The sequence below is a fragment of the Phascolarctos cinereus genome, unplaced genomic scaffold, assembly GCF_003287225.1.
Source record: "Phascolarctos cinereus isolate Bilbo 61053 unplaced genomic scaffold, phaCin_HiC Scaffold_5;HRSCAF=322, whole genome shotgun sequence".
In the NCBI taxonomy this organism is placed as follows: domain Eukaryota; kingdom Metazoa; phylum Chordata; class Mammalia; order Diprotodontia; family Phascolarctidae; genus Phascolarctos; species Phascolarctos cinereus.
Window position 1 is genome coordinate 471,418,935 of NW_027555958.1, and position 18,059 is coordinate 471,436,993.

Below are 18,059 nucleotides of genomic sequence, written 5' to 3' on the forward strand. Positions count from 1 at the left end.
CAATTAAAATAAAAACATTAGAAAACACAGTAAAGTTTTGTGGCCATTTCTGTTAGCCAACTACATGGCCTCATTAAAACTTTATTAGTTATTATTTTAAATGTGATTCTACTTTCTTTCACAAAACTGTGCACTTATGAAAAGACAGTAATAAGTGACCTTTTAGACATTCCAAAGGAGAAAAGGAAATTATTTCACAAAAATAATTTGTGAACTATCTTTTAATATACTTTGTAAGGAGTTTGTTTTTTAAATGCAAAAATCTCAAATGTACAGCTGTCCAGTTTATAGAATTCTGGCAAATGCTCAGTTTCTTTATGCCTCCTCACCCTCCCATCATTCCAGCTCAGCCTCCTGCAGCAGACCCAGAGCCAAGAGACTGTTTAGGGGGGAGAAGCTCCAGCTCACTTTGCATGATCCATTCACAAATAATATGGATCTTAAGGAGTTTATAATCTATAAACGGAAGAATATCGGTATAACAGCACAATTAAATGCATAGAAAATGCATTGCAAAGAGCAATTTAAGGGATCCGAGTTCAGGCCAGACTTCAAGGAGGAAGTGAGCTTGGAATCCAGGGAAGAACTATTCTAACAAAGGCACGGAGGCAATAGGACAAGAGATCAAAGAAAAGGTCAAAGAGTCTAATCTCCTAAAAGCAGGAGGCATGAAGGCAAACAGTGTGCAATACATTTGGAAAGTTAAATGGGAATAAGAATTTGGAGGGCTGAGCCTCTTCAATTAGGCAGTCTGTGTTTTATTTGGTGAATAGTGGAAAGCCCCTCCAAGTCTGGGTGCCAGCTACTTGGGGGATGGGCTGCTTATGTGAGGAGCTCTTCTGTGAAGGACAAAGGAGAAGACGACAAGAGGCAGCCAGACCAGTCAGAACCTGAACTTGGGTTTCCTTCAGCCTTGGCCATCTCTGCCAGAGGCTCTCCCATTCATCCCCTCTTTCTAACCCTAACCTCTCTGAGCCTCAGTTTCCCCATCTGTAAAATAAGAATAACAGCACCTCCCTCCCAGGGCAGTTGTGAGGACCAAATGAGCTCAGACATGTAAAGTGCTTTGCAAATCTTAAAGAGATGTAGAAAAATAGCTGCTATTATTATTGCAACTGTCTCCTCATGGGCCATCATGTGTCCATTCTTTTCGAAGCCCCATCTAGCCTTCAAACTTGTGTCAGAATAACTTTTCTGAAGCAGAGAACTTGCGATAGAACTCTCTCTTCTGTTCAAAAATCCTCAGCTGCTCTATGCCTTACAGCAAAGCTTAAGGCCTTTCACATTTGGGAGCCCGCCTATTTTTCCTGCTTCATCCCCACTGCTCCCCGCCATGCAAGGTCCGCCTAGGAAAGCCTCTGCTCGGGCAGTGACCTATGGGTGGGGGCTGACCATCCCTGCCCCTCCTGACCTGCTAGATGTTCACCTGCCTTTTAAAGGCCAACTCAAGGACCCCTTACCCTCTCACTGGATGAGAACACTTTCTTCCCCAGGATCTCCCAAGGTGCTTGGCATCCATCCTATAAGATTAAAATTATCTGACTTGTTCTCCTAGAACAGACCTGGAGAAGATTTGCAAAGCACGGCTGACCATCAGACCACAACAGTTGGGCCCTCGATGTGGCATGGCAATCTTTCCCTCATCTGCTGTCCCACACCCCACAGCAGCTCTTCCAAAAGCGTCTTCCCTCGAGTCACCCCTTCCCTGACCCCCTGAGCTGAGGACCTTACCTCATTGTCCACTGAAAACTTCCCCCAAGCTGCCCCTGTCTCACATGAAGAGGTGGCCCTTTTCCTTCCCAAGGCATGCCCCCTTCATGTCTTCACTCTCCACTTCTATGTGCTGGCTCCTTGCCAAAGTGGGTTTTCTACTTTCACACCTCCCCAATACATCTCCTTCTCCTCTGACACTGCCTCCCTCCTGATGGGGGGAACTCACACCCTAAACTACTGCAACAGCTGCTGGGGTCTGCCTGCCTCAAATCTCTCCTTTCTCTAGCTACCAAAGTGGTTTTTCTAAAGTGCAGGTCAGATCATGCCATACAGACCCTTTGGGATCGACTCTAGTCTAGAGTCATTATTGCCTCGATGATCAAAGAGAAAATGCTGTTTGCTGCTCCAGGCCTTCACAGGCCCACCCCCTCCTACCTGTCCTGTCTTCTTCCTCTTTACTCCTCTCTGTGTACTCCAGCATTCAGGCACACTGGCCTGTGTGCTACTTCTCACTCAGAACATCCTATCTCCCCACAGTGTACCTCAGGCTTGGCCATCCCCTCTGCCTCCTGGCTTCCATGGCCTTTCTTTAAGATTTAGCTCAGATTCTGCCTTCCACAGGAAACTTTTCCTAGTTCCCTGCACAGCTAGTGCCTTCTGAGATTACCTCCCATTTACAGAGACCGGGTGTGTGGTGTGTGTGTGTGTGTGTGTGTGTGTGTGTGTGTGTGTGTGTGTGTGTGTGTGTGTGTGTGTGCGTGTGTGTGTATTTTGCATGGACAGGGTCTCTACAATCAGAATGGGAAATCCCTGAGGGCAGGAACTCTGCTTTTCTCAGTGTCCTAAGCATTTAGTACAGCACCAATCACATAGTAAACACTTAATAAAGGGTTACCGTTGTGTCCTCCTAGGACACTATATATTCCACAAGGGCAGGAATCATACCTAAATTCTCTCTCTCCTCTAATATCTAGCAAAATAGACACATAACCGATGTTTCTTGACTGAATTGCCCAGCGAAGAGTTACTAAAGGTCTGAATAGAGGAAAAAGGAAAGGGGGCTGGAAGGGAGATTATAGCAGGAAACATAACAGAAAGGACAGATATAAAGGATATTGTGAAGGCGAGAATTCACAGGACTTGAAAAGGAATTTAGATATATGAACAAAATCAAATCAAGCCCGATCAGAGTAGACTGACTAAATTATGGTCCGTGAATTTAATATCCAACCAAACAAAAAACAGCATTTAAATAAAAGTTAGCAACAATAAAAGCACCTTCATGACAGGGTTAAATTTATAATCAGCCAAGAAAGAATTCAGGTGAGTTGAATGATGGGGAAAAAATTATTCTTTGGTTTCAAAACTGAAATTGTTATACATGCACAGAAATGTCATTAAGTTATTATCGTTACTGCCTTCAGAGCACCTAACAAAGAGTAGGCAACGCTTAATAAATGTGAGTTTGCTGTTAATCAATAAATGATTAACAGAATGACGTGACTTCATAGGATCAAAGATTTAAACCTGGAAATAGCTTCAGAGGGCAACGAGTTCAACACCTTAACTTACAGGTGAGTAATCTGAAATGAAAAAAAGTTCTATGAATTGCCCCAAATCTCAGAGACATTAAGTAGTGGCAGAAGCAGACGTTGAAATCAGGCTCCCTCTGTCTGTCTCTGTCTCTCTCTATACTTGTATGTGCATGGATGGATTTTTTTCTTCCCGGGCTGCACCTATGATTTCACACACGAAGGGAATACGCGGTATGCAAACTCCATACTGATGGTCAATGTAACTGCAACTTAAAGTTTTGGGAAGTTAACCAGAAAACAGAGGGTTCCCCATGATCAAAGCAAGTGACTGGGACGGGACTTGAACCTCAGGTCTTCCTCAGGTTAACACCAGCCTTGTTTCCACTATACCACCCACTCTCTCTCTCTTTTTTTCTATTACTCAGAAAACTAATAAAAAAGTGATTTCCAATGCTTCCCTACAATATCAAAATGAAAAATAATAGCATTCTGGCTTTACCTGACATTAAGCTTCTGAAGATTTTCCAGCTCACCTATGGCACAAGGAAGGGACGTCAGCAGATTATCGTGCACCTAGAACAAGTCCACAGACTCAATCTCAAACAACATTTGTTCCTTCTTCCATTCCCCCCGCCCAAGTCCCCCACCATTCCCTCTTCTCGAACTTTTCAACCTGAGTCCCTCAATTCCCTTATCAATTTAGTGTCAATAAATGAGGCTGTTAGTCAGAAATCACATGTGGAGGCTGACGGCTCCTTGAAGCTGACCAAACCTCTGCTCTCGCAGCCAGACAGGAGGAGGTCTGCTTCAAGCCTCAGTGCAGCTTCCAGACAGAAGGGGAGCGCTTCAAAACCAAAGCGGAAACCAGACAAGCGGATTTGCAATCTACAAGTCTACTTTCCCGGCAGAAGCAATAAGCTGATCAACTGCAAAATGACAGGAAAGCAGAGGAGACTTCATTCAACTAAGTTCTCTTCCAGTTTAAGCACAGGACCCACAGACTACCATAGAGCCTCTCATGCAAATCCCTACCCATTTGTTCCAGATTTTCTTGGAAGAATTTTTAGTGCTACAGTGCAAATATGCAAGGAAAAGAATGGGTTGATACTCTTTTAGATTCAACGAGCTCGAAAATACGGCATCTCAAAATTAAAAACCTGGTCTCAGAAAGAACAGTACAATTCAGTTAACTTTAAGGTCCAATATTTTAACTGAAGACCAGAGTAAAAGCAAAAATATTCTTCTGTCACATTGCAAAAGTGAGCAGTTCTCTATGTCAAATGGATCATATTTAGATGCCTAAAATACTATACTGTACGAAATAAATCCAGAATATAACACACAGTAATAAAAACCATGACCTCTGAGGTTACTATATAATTAGACTCTCTAAAAGGAAGTCTCTATCATGATGAGTGGATACTCTAAAGAGGAGGAACAAGGACAAATGTGACCAAGTAGAAGATGGGGCAGAGCTGCATTTTGCACTGCTAAGGGAGTAGCCGTACACATGAAGTCACAACAAGCTGGGAGGTTCCAGCCTGTTTAAAATACAGAACTTTAACTTAACCTGGCTCCTTGCATTCTGCTGACAGGAAATGGAAACCTTTTGCTTTCCTACTTCCCTGTCAGGATCTAAGTGGAGCTGCATTTTCTCTTTACAGTTTCAGATTATATTTCAATTAAGTATAGTCAATCAACTTACATCAAGTATAGTCAGTGCAGGAAGAAGCCTGAGGTCATCTGAAAGTGACTGAAGTTTATTGTTGGATATGATTAGTTTAGTCAAATCTGTCTGCTCCCACCATCGTTCAGAAGAATTAAAGGAATAATTCTGGCTCGCTTCCTCCGGGAGATCCACATTTATTCGCCAGACTGCCTGAGGGACTATTTTTCCCCACAATGAGAAGAAAAAAAAATATGGTTACATTAATATATTCCCATTAATATTAATGTTTATAAAAGTGAAAATCATAGCTTAATACATAGTATCAATAAAAAATTCTTTCAAAGTTATTTCTATACTAATTTTTTTTAAAAAAAGGATTAAGGGTAAACAGGCTGTATTGTATCGTGGAATAAAAAACACAATGGATTTGAAGCCACAGGAGCTAACTTTAAATCCTCAGCACAGAGACTGGTTATTGTGTGACAATGAGCTGTCATTTCCCCTTCCTGATAAATACTGATTTACTGCTACTCATATATAAAATGAGGAAGGCTAGCCTAGATGTTCTCTGGACATCTCCAAATATGCTTTTTAGCTCTCTATATGATTCTATGCCTGTAAAGGAAGAAACCAGCAAAAAAAAAATAATATCTTAGACTGCATAACACTTAATAATGTTATCAAATATACTAATTTATATAGCACTTTAAGCTTTTCAAAGCACTCTACACAGGTTTTCTAACGCCAAGACTAAATGGAAGGAGAATTGGCGCATCATTTTTTTGTTTGCAGATGATTGTGCACTGAATGCAGCCTGAGGCTGAGACGCAACAATGTCATCTGCCTCTGCACCATCCCCTACCATCTTGAGATAACACAAAGCAATTGAAACTAAATACGAGTTTGGTTAGTCACCAGTTATTTACTGGTCCAGAAACTCAGGCTCAGTCTCTTCTTTTTCTCGTTTATTTGAGAGAGAATAAACTGACCGTGCCTTCTGCCATTACCCTTTGAGGATGCAACCTGTGGTCAAATGGTCCAACAATGAGGTCAGCACAACAGCTCTGAAGACCCTCAGTTTGGCAGGCAGTCCAATACCTCTTCTTTCCCACACTTTCCTTCGGAGCCTCCCAAACACTGAGCCAGCTCTGGCAATGCATGTGTCAACCTCATCATCCATGTGGACGTCCCTGGAAAGTATATTGCCAAAGTAAGTGACCTTATCCACAGTATTCAAAACTTTTCCATTTGTTTTAATTGATGGTTTTACATATGGACAGTGTGGTGATGGCGGGTGAAATACCTGTGTTTTCTCATTAATTATCAGGCTAAAATTAGCACAAGCAGCAGTGAATCAATTCACATATTGTTGCATCTCAGCCTCGGGCTACATTCAGTGCACAATCATCTGCAAACAAAAAAATTATGCACCAATTCTCCCTCCACTTAGTCTTGGAAAACCAGCGTAGAGTGCTTTGAAAAGCTTAAAGTGCCATATAAATTAGTATATTTGATAACATTATTATGGGTTATGCAATCTAAGATATCTAGATATTATATATTATTGTTATTATTAAAATTATTATTACTGAACTACAAATGACACCAGGCATCTTGCCAACAGACTCTTACCTAGGATTAAGGACTCAGAAACCTGCCCTATCAAAAAGCAAGCACACACTCCAAACACAGCATTATCATCTGCCTCTGCACCATCTCCTACCATCTTGAGATAACACAAAGCAATTGAGACTAAATATGAGTTTGGTTAGTCACCAGTTATTTACTGGTCCAGAAACTCAGGCTCAGTCTCTTCTTTTTCTTGTTTATTTGAGAGAGAATAAACTGACCGTGCCTTCTGCTATTACCCTTTGAGGATGCAAACTGTGGACAAATGGTCCTTCTCTAACCTTTGGCTAACAAATTCCCACCTTCATTTTTTTCCCAGTCATTATGATTCTGAATTTCTGCAAACTCCCTCCTGATGCTAACACTCCCACATCTCTCATCCGCCCCAAAGCTGTAACTCCTAAGTCCTTGCCCTCCCATCTTATGGTCTGAAGTTTTAAATAAACGAGTTTCCCTTCATGGAATCCTCATTCACTCATATACCCAATCAATATATTGCCAAATATTGTCATTTCTATCTTAATATCTCACATAGCCTTCAACTTGGCTCAACATCCTTACTAAAATCAATCAATCAATAACAAAACAATCATTAAGTGCCTACTATATACCAGGCACCTAAGATACAAAAAAGAGGTAAAAGACAGTTCTTCCCCTCAAAGAGCGCACAATCTAACTGGGAAGACACGTAAGCAAATATATACAAAACAAGCTAAATATAAGATAAATAAGAAAAGGAGAAGAGTATGGCAAGTACTAGAATTAAGAGGGATTTAGGGAAGGCTTCCTGTAGAAGGTGGGATTTTAGTTGGGACTTAAAGGAAGCCAAGGAGGTCAACTGTCAAAGAAAAGGAGGGAAAGCCAGAGAGAATGCCCAGAGCCAAAAGACGGAGTAAGTCAGTGCCAATGGATGGAAGAGTAGGTGGAGGGGAGACAGCAGGGGGCAGATTATGAAGGACTCTGAATGCCAAACACAGCATTCTGTATTTGATCCTGGAAGTAACAGCCAGCCACTGGGGTTTGAGTTAGGGGATAACATCACTGGACCTGCGTTTTAGGAAAATCACTTTAGTGGTGGAGTGGAGGACGGACTAGAGTGGGGACAGACTGAGGAAGGCAGACCCCACCCCCACCAGGTCAGGGGCAGTGTCAGAGGAGAGAAGGGGACATATTCAGGACAAACCACAAAGGTAAAATTGGCAAGCCTGGCAATGACTTCGATACAGGGATGAGAGATCCTGAAGAATTCAGGATGACTCCTAGGTTGCAAGTCTGAGGGACCAGGAGGATAGTGTTGCCCTCTAAGGTAACAGGGAAGTGAAGAACGGAAGCGAGTTTAGGGGGAAAGAAAATGAGTTCTGTTTTGGACATGTTGAATATGCCTAGTGAATATCCAGTTCAAGATGTCTGAAAGGTAACTGGAGATGCAAGACTACAGGTTGGCAGAGAGAATGGAGCAGGAAAGGCAGACTGGAGAATCATCAGCATAGAAATGATAGTTAAATGCATAGCAGCTGATTAGATCACCAAATGAAGTAGTGTAGAACAGGGCTGCTTCAACTTTTTTCCACTCAACAATTCCACTTCTAGTCTCTACAGTGGTTAATTGGCATTGCATGGCCTCAGAGCGTGTGCAGAGCAAAGGCTGCAATGAAGCTGCACAGTGCAACATGGGCAAGAGTTGCCAGAAACACCTCAGATGCATTTCATTACATGTTTGACTTTGAATTAATTTTTGGTCATTGCATGTTCAGAAACTTTTTACTGTTGTCAAATTTTTTGTGACCCCATATGGGGTCACAACCCACAGTTTAAGAAGCACTAGAGGGAGGAGAGAAAAGGACCCAGGACAGGGCCTTGAGGGACACATACAGTTAGAAGGCATGATCTGGAGGAGTGTTCATGAAAGGAGAGGACAGCAAGAGAAGGACCAGTCAGACAGGTAAGAGGAAAACCAGGGGACAGTGGTACCCAAAAACCTAGAAATGAGTGATCAACAATGTGAAAGGCTGCAGAGAAATACAGGAGCATGAGGACAGAGAAAAGGCCGTTGGATTTGGCAACTAAGAAACCATCAGGAACTCTGGAGAGAGCGGTTTTGGTGGGATAACAAGGTCAGAAGTCAGACTGTAAGGGGTTAAGAGAGACTGAAAGGTGAGAAAGTGGGGCACCACTATAGACAGCCTCTTCAAGTTTAGCTATAGAAGACAGAAGAGATATATGATGATAATTAGCAGGGATGGAAGGACAGAGGTAAGGGTTATTTCAGGACACGGGAAACACAGGCATGTTTGTGGGCAGTAGGAAATGGGCCAGTAGAAAGGGAGAGATTGAATATAAGTGAAAAAATGGGGGTTACAGAGCAAGGGAGCAGCCTGTTGGAAAAGATGGGATGGAATAAGATCACTTGTGCAAGAAGTAGGGTTAGCCTTAGAGAGGAGTAAGGCCACCTCATCATGTAAGATAGATGAAGGAGGAGACAATGGCAGAAGGAATCTGAGTGATAGGAGATAAGGAAGAAAGGAGAAGACGGAGGTCACAGAGAATGGCCTTACTTTTTTTTTCCATAAAATATGAGCCATGTTTCTCAGCTGAGAGAGTAGGAGGTTTGAGAAGGGATTAGAATTGTGTTAAAATTTTATCTTATTCTGGTCAGTATAGGAAGTTTTAGTAGGAAATCCAATTGCAAAGGGATACCTGAAGTCACATACAAACCATACCAAAGACAATTTACAGAGCATAATTTACAAATTGTATCATATGGGCAGAGCCCATATGGAGTAAAAGCAGCAACCTGCTTGAGCTCTCCCCCAAAAGCCCCCCAAATACCAGTAAAAAATGGCTCTAAACAAATTCTAAAGCAGCATAACCCATAAAAAGGCAGAGTGAAGCCTTCCAGCCCAAGACAACCTGGATGGTTGATTGGAAAGGTATATTGTGTCCGGCTAGGAGAGGAGTGTAGTTCATCAAGGGCCACGCAGGCAAAGACCAGGCCTCAGTGAACCTGCAGCAGGCCTCAGGGTATTGAATCAAGGGAAGCTGTGGCGTTTCCAGACTTCTCAATCCACAATCACCCAAGACAACTTGGAAGGTCAGAAGGAAAAGTCTGTCAGACCTTGGTAAGAGAGGAGCTTGGTCCCAGCCCCAGAAATGGCATAGCCCCAGGGTGGTGCCTGCTTCTGGAGTTCTCGGCCCGCAGACAGTGGGGGATCAAGCGGCTGATCAGAGCGGGATTGCAGGGATCTCTTTGCTGGTGCTAAGGCAGGTTTCTCTTGCTTGGCCCATGGTTGGATCTGAGTTGCACTCCTGGGTGGCATTCCTGGGGTGTGGAGGAGCACTGGCCTGGTGGAGCTTGTAGTAGGGGGATTGAGAGAGAATCCCCTCACAGTTCCAGGGCAGAAAAGAGTGCTTGTGGTCACTCACAGACCACAGCACAGGCCAGGAAAGGAGTAAACACCTCGCCTTTGATCGTACCACCTTGGAAGAACTGAAAATTTACAGGTCCCTGCAAGTATCCCTGAAAACAGCTACACAAAACCCCTGAAGCTTGGGACAGTACATTCTCCACACTGGAAGGAAACCCCTACCTTAAAAAAGAGTTCAATAGTCAAGTAATTGGCTGGGAACATGAGCAAACTGCACAAAAAAAGTTCAGACCATAGAATCCTATGTGGTGACAAAGAAGATCAAAATATACAACCAGAAGAAGACAACAAAATCAAAGCTCCTACATCCAAAGCCTCCAAGAAAAATATGAATCAGTCCCAGGCCATGGAAGAGAAGCAAGTAAGAGAAGTAGAAGAAAAACTGGGAAGAGAAATGAGAGTGATGCAAGAAAATAATGAAAAACAAGTCAATAGCTTGCTAAAGGAGACCCCCAAAAAATACTGAAGAAAATTACATCTTAAAAAATAGACTAACCCAAATGGCAAAAGAGGTCCAAAAAGCCAACGAGGAGAAGAATGCCTTCAAAAGCAGAACTGGCCAAATGGAAAAGGAAGTCCAAAAGCTCACTGAGGAAAATAATTCCTTAAAAATTAGAATGGAGCAAATGGAAGCTAATGACTTTATGACAAATCAAGAAACTATAAAACAAAACCAAAAGAATGAAAAACATAGAAGTCAATATGAAATATCTCACTGGAAAAACAACTGACTTGGAAAAGAGATCCAGGAGAGACAATTTATAAATCACTAGACTAGGGAGCAGCTAGGTGGCACAGTGGCTAGAGCACCAGCCCTGAAGTCAGGAGGACCTGCGTTCAAATCCGGCCTCAGACCAAACACTTGACACTTACTAGCTGTTTGACCCTGGGCAAGTCACTTAACCCCGATTGCCTTTAAAAAAAAAAACAAAAGAAAAAAGAAAACAAAAATTACTAGGCTACCTGAAAGCCATGATCAAAAAAAAAAAAGCCTAGACATCATTTTTCAAGAAATTATCAAAGAAAACTGCCCTGATATTCTAGAAACAGAGTGATAAAACAGAAATTGAAAGAATCCACCAATCACCTCCTGAAAGAGATCCCCAAAGGAAAACTCTAAGGAATGTTGTAGCCAAATTCCAGAGTTCCAGGTCAAAGAGAAAATATTAACAAGCAGCCAGAAAGAAATAATTCAAGTATTGTGGAAACACAGTCAAGTTAACACAAGATTTAGCAGCTTCTACATCAGGGGACTGGAGGATTGGAATATAATATTCTGGAGGTCAAAGGAGATAGGATGACAGCCAAGAATCACCTACCCAGCAAAACTGAGTATAATCCTTCAGGGGAAAAATGGACATTTAGTGAAATAGAGGACTTTCAAGCATTCTTGATGAAAAGACCAGAGCTGAATAGAAAACTTGACTTTCAAATACAAGACTCAAGAGAAGCATGAAAAGGTAAACAGGAAAGAGAAATCATAAGAGACTTATTAAAGTTGAACTGTTTACATTCCTGCATGGAAAGATGATATTTGTAACTCATGAGACTTTTGTCAATATTAGGGTAGTTGGAAGGAAAATAAATTATATGGATGGATGGATACATAGCTAGCTAGACAGATAGATAGAGGGCACAGGGTGAGTTGAAGATGATGGGGTGAGAGAGGATTATAGTGGGTGAAGGAGAAAGGGAGAGGTAGAATGGGGTAAATTATCTCACAAAAAACAGACAAGAACAAGCTTTTACAGTGGAGGGGAAGTGGGGGAAGGTGAGAGGGAATGAGTGAATCTTATTCTCATCAGATTTGGCTTACGGAGGGAATAACATACATACTCAATTGGATATGGAAATCTATCTTACCCTACAGGAAAATAGGGGGAAAGGGGATAAGAAAGGGGGGATGATAGAAGGGAGGGCAGATTGGGGAAGGGGTAACCAGAAGCAAACACTTTTGAGGAGGGACAGGGTTAAAGGACAGAATAGAATAAATGGCGGGGGGTGGGGGGGAATAGGATGAAGGGAAATATAGTTAGTTTTTCACAACATGACTATTATGGAAATGTTTTACATAACTACAAATGTATAACCTGTATCGAATTGCTTGCCTTCTCAATAAGGGTGGGTGGGGAGAGAGGAAGGGAGAAAATCTGGAATCCAAAACTTTAAAAACAAATGTTAAAATTTGTTTTCACAAGCAACAGGGAAATAAGATACACAAGCAATGGGGTACTGAAATCTATCCTGCCCTACAGGAAATTAGAAGGGGAAGGGGATAAGAGAAGGGGGGGGTGATAAAAGAAAGGGCAGATTAGAGGAAGGAGTATTCAGAATGCACGCCATCTTGGGGTGGTGGGGAGAGTTGAGATGGGAAGAAAATTTGGAACTCAAAATCTTGTGGAAGTGAATGTTGAAAACCAAAAATTAATTAATTAATTAAAAAAAGAGGAAAAAAACAAAAACAAATTGTATCACCTGTTAACCAAAATTGACATCCTCAGAACATGCGCCAAATCAGAGGAGACCACCTAGGGCCTTCTTGTTAAAGTTCTGGTCCTACGACAGGCATAAGTTCTGGACTAAATCCAGACCTTCACAGCTCCAGACTAGCAGAACATCCAAAAGGTGCTGATAACTTTGGGATGAAGACTTTGAAGTTTTATCCATAACTCTGATATATTCATGAACTAATCCTCAGGTGGCAAAGGTAGGAGTTGGTGTTTCCCCCTGCAAAAAAACCTACAAAAATGAGACCTCCTGCCCTCTTCCATCTCCATCTGGTCCATGCTGCTGAGCGCCCCCAACTCTAATCCATGGTGATGTATGTAAGTGACACTCCCTGCCTTTCCCCCTCCCCATTCTGCTCCCCTCACTGCTCTCCTTCGCCACATCCCCTACCCCCAAGCCACCTACCTCAGTATCCCTCCTCACTTTTCACCACTTGTCTTTGGCCTTTCTTAAAGCCTGTTTTCCACGGCCAACTGTGGTCTTTCTTGGAGAGTATCCAAAGAACTGGGCATGCCTGCCTGTTTCATAATTTCATTATCAATTCAAGAAGGTTTGGAAAAGCCACTGTGCAGAGTGGGAGAGTGAACTGACAAGGGAGGTATATATAGGACTGCCTCGTTGAGTTTATGTAACATAAGTTTGGAGCGGCCCCAGCCAGAACAGTTGTGTGACTTTCTCCACCTTCGTTCAGCAGCATGTGTGTAGGTACAAAGATAACAAATGGTGTAAGTCATCCAAGGCTGAGGCTTGGCTGGGCGTAACTGAAGGTATGATGAGGGGGCCAGGGATTCAAAAGAGGAGGACAGGACAGAGCTGAGTTGGCCCACCAAGGGGTCAAGATGTGGAAGGGAGCTTAGATTCTTAAAATCTAGCCACTGCTCAGAGTCTTATTATCTAGCCAATAGCTTACTAATGTTCAGACTTCTTAAGAGTTTGTGTAATATGATGGATGTTTTAAGAAACCTTGTCTTTGGCTGAAAGAAGGCTTGGGTAGAATTCTTTCAGGCAGGACACACATGTTGTGATTTTTGGGGTCCTAGCACCCCTAAATCTCAACATTTTGGTGGCCCATACAGGAAACTGCCTAACCCCAAGTTCTTCTCCAGCCAAGACTGAAAGGTATGTAAGCCTCCCCTCCCCCTCCTTTCTTGCTCTGCAGCTGGGGTCACTCTCCAAGCACCAAGGCTTGGAGGTGCTTTTCAGGCAGTTATGAAGCTGTCTCGAACTCAGCTTGACTCTCTCAGGCTCTCGGTTCACTGGGTCATTTTGAAGCCATGGACCTGCGTACATCTTCCATAGTACAGAGGACAAGGACGGATGCCCTATCTGGAAGCATATGCAAAATTCTGTCAATTCTCTCAGTGCTAGAGAATTGGGAAAACCTGCAGTGGCTTTTTGGTTCCCTGAGGCTTACTTACTCCCTTCCCTCTACACCCCTGAATCCTCCTTCATGGAGGTTACAGGGAAAAGTTAGAACAGCTACAAATATCTTGGCAGATTCTGGAGGTTTTGTGACTGATCATTCAGGAGTTTTGAAACTCCTGTACAACCTGGTCAAGAGGGTATCTGTTAATCCCTCTCATAGAAGAGAGTTTCACCCTTTCCTCCTCCCTTTTGATTTTGCCCTCCCCTACTTGGGGAAAGAAAGGAGGGGTGAGGGGCAGCAGCTACAGCATGGGCCCCACTGGCAGTGGCCCTGGGCCCTGGGGCAACCTTTGCTTGGAAGCACTACCCAGGTTCAGCACATCCTGCTCAAGGTAAAGAAGCTGGCCTCTGAACTTGGGTAAGTGCGCTCTTTTAAAGTTGTAGTTTTAACTGTTAATGATAAGATGTTGATTCTCTGTGTAAAGTAATTTGGAAATGAATTTAACAAAATTGAAATCACCTGATTGGTAATGAGTTTGTTTCAAGTTTCAAATTGGTGAACTTTTTGAATCAGTTATGTCAAGCAACTTTTCACAATTTGGTTACCATAAAATAATTCGGCTATCGTTGGTTATTGTTTTAACGTGTAAACTAGCTAAAAAGCTTGTTTAGGTTATGGCTTGCCAAGAACTTGTAAGAATATAGAAATCTCTAATGATTGGCTTTTTACACCAGGACAAATTTAAGTTTGAGATGTAAATCCTGGAAAAGCTTTTCCTAAACTGTGATTAGTGAAACTTGCTGTGTGAGGTAAAAGCTCATAGGATTTTATTTTGAGTTCTCTGATGGATCATAATAATCCACTGATAATCAATAATCCATCATCTGGGAGAAATGTCACAAGCTACTCAGAGAACGTGATATTGGTGTGAAGTCAGCATTGGGGAAAGTTGAGAGGACAATTTTAGGCTCAGTCCAAGCTGGGAGCCTCCTGGTTAGTGTCCCCATTATGTTCCTTTGAAAAGGAATGTTACCCACCTGGCTACTCCTGAGTCTGGCTATGAGGTGGATTTGATATTGCACAGTTGAAAAACTGAATTATCTGAATCTAAGCAGAGCTAAGGATGTTTTATCCTCTCATCTGGGCCCTAAATCTAGTCTCTGCTTTGTATCTGGGCCCTGCAGTCTTTTCTGTCAGATTTGTGTCTTCCAGACTACAGGCCATTCACCTACAGTTGGCGGCAAACAGCGGGTTCCAACCAATGTCCCCCGCATTGTTCCCTGGATTCAGTCTGTGCTTGATTCCAATCAACCTCCTCTTTGGGACCCCCTCCAGGTAGGAACACCCCCTGCCAGCAGGAAGCAGTTTCAGAAGCCAACACCTTCACCCCTTACCCCACAAGAATTTGGGTCCCATTTGTTTGAGGGGGGAATGATAAGGACAGGACCTAGACCCCAAAAAGGAAAAACCATGGACTTTCCCACATAGGCAAACAGGCATTTGCCTGAGGCTATAATCCCATCAACTGGCCTTTCATTTTGCCTATACCCAATCTCCCAATTCTCTGTTACCCTTAACCTAGCCTAGACCTCCCTATGGCCCCAAGCCACTTCCCACCCTTAATCCTATCTAGGCTCCATTTCTCCCTTGGCCAAGTGGTCTACAGCCCACTAGGACCACTAGCCTAGGTCCCTGGAGTTCCATTACCTCATAGACTACTTAGACACTCCTAGATTCCTCCCATAGTCTTTCTGTATATAAGGTCCATCTTATCTCTAGGATCAATTCTGAACCTTTGCTCAGCATTTAAATCCCTTCCTATCTTTCTAAGCTTCTTAAACACTATTACTTTCCAATCACTAGGCTATATGGCTGTAGGGGGGGAGGGTCCTGGTGAAGAGGTCACAGGAGTCCTGAAGTGGTGCAGCAAGGTGGGAAATAAAGAGCTGCCTGTGCTGAGCCCAATCCTTAAATGGTGATTTCGGAATTCAAAGGCCACACCCTCCAATGAGGGGTAGAGAGGGTAGTGATAAGAGATGCAGAGAGAAGTCATAAGGGGTGTAGCACTGAATCCCTTCAACAATTTCTCAAGTAGTGACTATCTAGCCTCCCCTTGAAGATGTGCCACTCCCCCCCCCAGCGACACACACACACACACACACACACACACACACACACACACACACACACACACACACACACTTTGACACTGAGGCAGAAAACTCAAAACCTCAAGAGGAAGCCCATCCTATCCTTCTGGACAGCTGCAACAGTAGAAAATTCTTCCTTACACTGACCTAAAATTTGTCTCCCAGTAATTTTAACTGAAATTTAGGAAGACATATCATATATTGCAGTAGATATACACATAACGAAGATTTTCTGCAAATATTAGGGATACGCCATTGATGTACCTAAGTGAACACTTGGATGAGTAACTTTGGAATGAAGTAGACAATTAGGAGAAAAGTTATACAGTGCATGAAGATCAACTGTTCACACTTTTTTAATTTACTGTTATCTTGTTTTACATGTAGTCCAAGGCAAGTAAAGAAGCATTTACTAAATCTTGGGGATTTAAAGGCAAAACTATGGCCCAGGAGCTTTCCAGTTCACACTCTAAGGCCTGGGGGCAAAAAAGAAAAACACCTATAGAAGGTGGGGGGTGTGAGCTGAGTCCTAAAGGAATCCAGGGAAACTAGGAATCAGAGAAGAGGTGAGAATTCCAAACACAAGGAGCAAGCCCAGAGCTGAGAGTGAGGAACAGTAAGTAGGCCACTCAAGTTTGATCTATGAGAAATAAGTAAAAAGACCAGAAAGGTAGGAAGGGAACAGGTTGTAAAGGGCTTTAAATGCCAGACAGGATTTTATATTTGGCCCTGGAGGTAACAGGGAGCCACTGCAGTTTTTGAGGAGAGAGTGACAGATCTGTGTTTTAAAAAAAAAGCACTTTGGCAACTGACCCTACTCAGTAAGCCATACCATGTAACACATTTTTTAAAGAAGGAAAAAAAGTTTAGCAAAACTAACCAATACATCAGTCAAGTCTGACAGCATATGCAATATTTCACACCCACCTGGCACATAGTAGTAGGTGCTTAATAAATATTTATTGACATTTTCTTCTTTCTTCTTTGAGGTTAAATTTGGTCACGATCATTGCACAATATCTAGTTTCTGTTTCTGTTCTTTCCATTTACATTAATCAAGTCTTTGTGTAAAATTTTCCCTCCTTCTGCTTATTTCACTTTGCCTCAGTTCACATATGTCTTGCTCTGCCTTTTAAACTCGTTCACACTGATCACTTCTCATGACACAGCAAAGGTATATATTGTATTCACATACTGTTGGTTAGCCACTCCTCATTCCATGGGTATCTACTTTGTTTCCAGTTCTTTGCTACCTTAAATGGGCTGCTAGAAATCTTTTGATACATAGGGAACCTTTCTTCCTGTCTTTAATCTCGTAGGGGTTTATGATTTCTAGGTCAAAGGACATGGACATCCTTGACGCTTTTTTCCCCAAATTGCTTCCCAGAACTGTTAGAACAGTTCATAGCTTTGCTGATGACGTATTACCGTCTGTATTCTGCATCAACAATAAAGAACAATTTCCGTACGGACATAAAGATTGTGAGCTCCTCAAGGGCAGAGAATGTCTTTTGCCTCTCTTTGTAACCCCAGAGCTTAGCACAGTTTGGCCTGGCACATATTAGGTACTTAATAAATAAATGTTTAGTGACTGATTGACACACAAGGCTTAGATGGAGAGAGAGAAAATGCCAAGGGCATGGGAAAAATTTGGAGCCTAATTAAAGATGATCAAGAGACTCTTAACAAGTACTATATTTCTATTCTTCCATTTATACAAAATCTTCCGGAGACGTATCTATGCAGGTATGGAGGGTGGCCTCAACAAGGTCGTTAGAAGCGTTATTGATAAGCAAGCTTTCAAGTGATACGCAATAATAGACCACACAGTTACCCTCTCACAACCAACTGAAATATACAGAAAATATAAGATCCCATTGTGCTTGTTACTGATTACCAAAAAAAAAAAAAAAGACAACACCCATTTGAGGCTGTAAAACAAAACACTGCCTTACAAGATCTTTTATAGCAAGATATCTCCCACACATATATCAAGATCATTAAAGATTCCCTGGAAAATGAAACAACATAAAATAATTCTGTTCAATAATCCTTTGATAGTAA

General features: G+C 42.4%; 1 protein-coding gene across 6 annotated transcripts in view; it reads right to left on the reverse strand.

The window, feature by feature from the left end:
- The window catches only part of LRRC40 (leucine rich repeat containing 40), a 62,889-nt gene that overhangs the window by 39,000 nt on the left and 5,830 nt on the right, over window positions 1–18,059 (reverse strand). For 2 of the 6 annotated variants that reach the window (XR_013487469.1, XM_020993061.2), the window contains exons 2-3: window positions 4,954–5,135; window positions 3,748–3,821 (exon numbers count right to left, since the gene is read on the reverse strand). The exons of 1 other annotated variant lie outside the window; for it this stretch is intronic. Coding sequence is in view for 4 of the 5 variants with exons in the window: in XM_020993061.2 (XP_020848720.1) it covers window positions 3,748–3,821; window positions 4,954–5,135 (256 nt within the window). In the remaining variant the exon portion in view is untranslated. Of the gene's footprint in view, window positions 1–3,747; window positions 3,822–4,953; window positions 5,136–6,015; window positions 6,108–13,160; window positions 13,192–18,059 lie in introns of those variants that run through there. 3 more of the 6 variants (XM_078156710.1, XM_078156712.1, XM_078156711.1) reach the window with 3 other exon arrangements.